The sequence below is a fragment of the Corvus brachyrhynchos genome, unplaced genomic scaffold (genome assembly GCF_000691975.1).
Source record: "Corvus brachyrhynchos isolate BGI_N302 unplaced genomic scaffold, ASM69197v1 scaffold21, whole genome shotgun sequence".
NCBI classification, from domain to species: domain Eukaryota; kingdom Metazoa; phylum Chordata; class Aves; order Passeriformes; family Corvidae; genus Corvus; species Corvus brachyrhynchos.
In genome coordinates this window covers 1,011,644-1,017,093 of record NW_008236924.1, presented here as the reverse complement: position 1 = coordinate 1,017,093, position 5,450 = coordinate 1,011,644, and the positions used below count along the sequence as shown (strand labels likewise).

At 50.8% G+C, this 5,450-nt stretch overlaps 1 protein-coding gene across 1 annotated transcript in view; it reads right to left on the bottom strand.

Moving 5' to 3' along the window:
* TCOF1 (treacle ribosome biogenesis factor 1) overlaps nucleotides 1–5,156 on the bottom strand; it is a gene marked incomplete at its 5' end in the record, with an annotated part of 19,692 nt that extends 14,536 nt beyond the window's left edge. The window contains 4 exons of the mRNA XM_017728036.1: nucleotides 823–1,171; nucleotides 1,446–1,552; nucleotides 2,280–2,422; nucleotides 5,077–5,156. Coding sequence (XP_017583525.1) covers nucleotides 823–1,171; nucleotides 1,446–1,552; nucleotides 2,280–2,422; nucleotides 5,077–5,156 — 679 coding nt within the window. The remainder of the gene's footprint in view (nucleotides 1–822; nucleotides 1,172–1,445; nucleotides 1,553–2,279; nucleotides 2,423–5,076) is intronic.
* Nucleotides 5,157–5,450: the final 294 nt, after the last annotated feature.

Here is a 5,450-nt window from a genome sequence, read left to right as displayed (position 1 = left end):
ACAAGCGAGGAGAAGTCACGGCTGCTGCCTGCTCTGAGCCCCCAGAGCGTGATGCTAATGTGGCTTTTGATGTCAGGGAAAAAAAACAAGCCACAGAGAGGGTTAAGGGGATTTGCAGGGAAGAGGACCTAGCCCTGCTGAAAACATCAATGGCCTGCTGGGAACAGCTTCTCCAGACAAATGCTGGCCCAGAAACACCACTCCTCGAGTGCAGGCAGAGATGGGAAATATTGCCTGGCCACACTCTGACCCTGTACAATGCTGCCCAGCCACACACAGCTCCTTGCAGGGGCACCCAGCCTGGCTGGGCCTCTGCTGGAAAAGAGCCAAGAGAAGGATCATTTCCAGAACTTCAGCGATCTATTTCTCACCCTCCTCCTCCAACACACAGAGACACACTTCAAAACATTTAAAGATTTCCCTGAAGACTTCAAATCCCAAAAGTAATCCCTTTGCAATTGGGAATAAAGAAACAACACTGTCGTGCCTTTCCATAAAGCTGAAAGTATCTGCAGCATTTGTACTGCATCTCCTCTGGACAGGCTACACGGTTACCCCCAACCCCTGGGTATGTGCTGGGTGCTGCCAGACATCTTAGCACAGGATCTGCTGCTTGAAATGGGAGCAAGCACGCTGGATTCATCCCACGGAGCTCCGGAGCTGGCTGCTTTGCAGCGTTCTAGCAGCCTCCCCAAGGAACAAGCATCACTCTGAGCTTTCCAGCAAGGAAGCTGAAAGGAACATGCTGAAGGCACGTCTCAGATCCAATCTGCTGCAGAGCTGGAGCTCACACACACCTACCCCACCCTGCAGGCTCCTTACCCGCTTTGGGGGCTGGGGCCTTCACAGTTGGTGTCTCCTCTTCCTCCTCGCTCTCAGATGAGGAGCTGCTGCTGCTGCTGGAACTTTCCGGTGCTTTGGTTGTTACTGGTGCTCTGCTTTGCCCTACTTTGGCCACAGCTGCTGTGGCATGTCCAGGCTTCCCAGAACTAGGCAGTTTCTCGTCCTTGGCCGGGGCTGGAGCTGCAGCTGAGGCACTGGGCTGCTGCTTGTTAGAGAGCACAGTTCTGTCGGCAGCAGGGAGCACCGCTGCTCTGCCTGCTGGGGCAGTGGGCTTGGGAGGAGAATGCAGGGAGTTGGCAGCTTTGCTACCCACCACAGCTGCTGTCACCTACAGGAAATAAAGGAAATTAGAAGGCTACACACAGATGAGGAGCTAAACTGGAGACAATGTACCCACAACAGCAATGTGGCAGCCAGGTAAGCCAGAGCTCTTTAAGGAAGTGTTTGGGGGACAGGTATCTAAGAAAAGGCTTATGGCAGCATAGGAGGGTCATTTAAATATGATTTCCACCCCAGGACACAATTCTACACATGCTGATGAATCTGGGACAGTCCTGGCCTCAGAGTACCAGCAGCCTTCAAGGCCAGGAGCATTGCCTTACCGTCACTGCACCTTTCCCAGGCGGAGCCTCCTCTTCTGATGAGGACTCATCTTCCTCACTGCTTTCTACATTCACTACTGAGTTCGTGGCCAGAGAAAGGCTGGCTGCTGCACAGGAGAGAGCCACACAACAGCTGTGTGAGTGTGTTTCTCACACCAACACAGTCTCTGGTTTGAAGGAGGGCCCCAGTAGCAGGACAGTGTCCCATCTCCACACCTGACCCAAGACCATCACCACTGCTGTCCCTGTGACAGGCAAGTGCTTTGCTTCTTCACCCCCTCCCTCTCCCAGCCACCAAGACAGAGAACCTCTCAAGATCTGCAGTTTTCCAAAGGCTGGTCTACAGCAGATCAGACTGAGCCAAAATATATCAGACAGGGTTTTTTGTTAGACTCCACAAGCCAACACCTCCTACATCAGCTGCACGGGAGACCTATCCCCACCTCAGACACAGGGCACTGGCTTTCCAGACCAACTAACAAGACCTTCCCTGATCCATGAAACAGGCCTGCCTTTGCTGGCCCAACACACACCTGGGACCAACTAGACGGTGCTCCACAGTGGGCAGCAAGAAGTTCCCAAAGCTTCATCCAAGCAACAACACCCATCCCTCCCCAATGAATCATAACAGGTTTTTTCTAGCTTCAGCAGACATCTGTGCTCCTCAGAAACTCCACACGGGAAGGGGGTGCTAAATTAGTTGTCCTATTTTTCTATGAGCACAAACGAATAGCCATCACTTTACAAACATTTTCTCTAGCCAAGCAAGCTGGGCTGCTCCTACACAAGTCTCCAGTCCTACTCTGTCAACTCCAGGAGATGAAAGGCTCCTACCATTTGCCGCTTCCGCCTTCTCTTTCTCATCTTCTTCCTTCTCTGAGCTCTCGGAGCTGCTCACGGGATCGGGAACTCTGATCTTTTCTGGGATGGCTGCCTCCTCATCACTCACCTTTCTTCTCCTGGAATTTGGTGGAGTTCTGAGAGAAGACAGTGGGTATCAAAACGGGGAAAAAAATATCTTGAACAAATTAGAATGTAATTATTCATTCACTCTCAGATCAGGCTCCAGCCTAAGAATAGGCAGTGTCATTTCTCTACAGAGGAATCCCTAAGAGGGTGGGAGAAATAATTCTCTAACCTCCAAGGGACATCTCCAGTCCTCAGTAGACATCCCAAGAGCAACATACTCCTGCAACACTCACAGGAGATACTGAACCTAGACCATTTTTCTGTGCCCTAGGCAGGCTCTTTCTCACTTTAGCAGAGAAATAAAAACATACACAGTCAGGCTGGTGCTCGATAGAAGGCATCCTCCAGAACAAATTCCATCTCCAGGAGGCAGCTACAGCCTCAAAGTAAGTGTAGCCTCAGGATTAGGGCAGATATCCCCACAATACCAGGTCCTGGTATTCCACAGGGCCAGGAGAAGTCAATCTAAAGGGTACAAAAGCTATTTGAACTTGGGCTCTCAAGTCAAAAGGGCAGGAAAGTCAGGTTGCAAAGAGGTTTAAGAAAGGAAGTGGCTGGACCTACGGAAGATGTGTTGGAAAAACAGGAGGAAGAGGCCACATAAGTATTAAACACTTAAGCTGCTCAATTGGGTTAAAACATTAAGCTGGAGAAAGATTTTCCTTCCAGGCTCTAAATCCTACCTGTACCAGAACAGATGATGTGGCTAAAGTTACCCACGTTTTCATGTGAGAATTAAAGACAACACCTTTGCTTTATTACAAGGGTAACACTGGGCACACACCGGTGTGATTCACACATGCAATACTTCTAAGCCCTGGGACACACAACTATCAGAAGCAAATATCCTCTCTTCTGGCCCAGTTTAGCTCATTTTATTAGTTCACCTGTTTTAAAAACAAGATTAGTTTAATAATTTGACGAGTAAAGATTGTGCTTGGTGTCAGAATGTTCTGGCAGCACAGCTGCAACAGCAAGTTTTGTGCAAGCAGGCTGCACCAAAGGCGTGTTGGCTCTTAGAAAGTCCTGTAGCTACTCCAACAATCATTTTAATAAAGCAAAAGGGCAACCCACACAGGTAGGTCTGATCCTGCAACACCTTCCTGATCCAGTGGCTGCTGACAGCACAACACAGCCTGATACGAGAATCTGCTGTGAGTGACCAGGAGCTCAGGAATACTCTCTGAAGGGAAGAAATGGTGTCTGCTAGTGCTGTCCCTGTAGCATTCCAGAACATCCTGAGGGCTGCAGGGCTCAGGCTGCTCCCAGGGCTGAACTGGTCCAGCTTTCCCCTGCTCCAAAGGCACCCTTCCACCCCCTCTCTGCATCCTCCAAGAGTAAATGCAGCTCTGGAGGGAGGCCACTCCTGTAATGGCAAGTCTCAGCTTTAGGCTCACTCTGGAAGAGTTTCTGCAGGACAGCACCAAGGATGGCCTTGGTGAGAAGGGCAAGAGCCACAGGGTAGATTAAGGAAGGATATTTTTGGGCCAAAACACCTATGAAGCAACAGCAAGTGATAAAGGCAGCTCACTCACAGGAGCACTCCAGGATTAAGATAACTACTGGCCAACACACCTCTCCACAAACATTTTGACTCCAAACCAGGCAGAACTCAGACAGACCAGGAATAACAGACGTCTTTGTGGGGCAGAACCATAAGAGAAGGGTGACACTGAAGAAAAAGGAATTAAGCCTAATGCAAATGCCTTGTTGCCCCTCAATTTTAAAAGCAACAGTGTCTGGAAAGGCTTGCTGCAGCAGGCAGGATAACCAGCCCGTGGGAAGGTCACCATCAGCACCCATGAGAGCAGTGAACTGTCAGAGGGAGGAACTGCAAATGTATTTCTACGCTGCTACATCCTCTAGATCCAGCCTTTCTCCTGCTCAGGGATGGAGGACAAGAGCAAGGCACAAGGCATCAAGCAGAAAACACCTTTGAAAAAACACTTCCCAAGGCTGCTGGCATGGCCACGCTGAGGAGATCCTCACTCCAGTGCTCCCAACTCCATGGATTCCCAGATAACCCAGCACTGAGGCTGCCACAGGCTTCTCTGCAGTGCTGCACTCCAACATCCAACCAAAGTGAGCACAGGCTGGGTGCAAATATCACAGATGGGAAGACTCCCTCCTGCAGACCTTCAAATGGGGGATAACGATGCAGGAAGGCGTTTGGAACATGTAAGGACTTGAAAGGACAGGCTGAAACCAAGAGATTTCCTCTGAGTCAGATCATCTGTGATCTGTGCCAAGGTTTAAGTCCCTGTAAGAGTTCTGGCATTTCAGCATCTGCTCAACTTCTCTGTTCTCGGGTCAATAATCCTGCAAAGCACGTGGCTTTAAAAAGAAAGTGAAACAGAACTGGGGAACAGCTTTCTTGCAGTAAAGCATGACTCTGAGCTCCACAACACTCCAGCATCATCTGCCCAAAACTGAAGTAACAACTTATCTCCAAGCTCAGGAAATTTTAAACCAGCATATCCTGAACATCTGAAATGAATTGCTGTGAAACCAGAGGTTAGGAGAAAACTCTGCTGAGCACAGTTATCATCGGAAATCCTCCAACAACACGGAATTCCAGCAAATAAAAATCACACATGCCACGCAGCTTAGCCGTCAGCACAGTCTGGAACATATTTGATACTTATTCTCTCCTTTGACTTACTTTTCCCAGTGGGTAAAGATGTCCTCGAGAGAGGTCGAGAGGGAAGGGAGCAATTTCTGTGAAAGCAGAGTGAACACCAGTCAGGCACCGGCCCCGTTTCGGGATGTGACCACCAGACAGAAGCAGCGACCGCAGGGGCCCATCCAAGACTCCCCAGGAGAACGGGACCGTGTCTCCCTGCACACACCTCCCGGCGAATCCCTCCCACTCCCCGCCGCGCTGCACCCAGGGCCACGTGTTCCCCTGGAGACTTCTCCCGGAGCAGCACGTGTTCGGGGAGCAGCAGCCCCCAGTACGGGAGGCTCTTCCGGGCGGGCTGCCAGCCTTCTCCCCTCTCCCCGGCCGGCTCGCGGGCCGGGCGCCCCCCCGCCCCC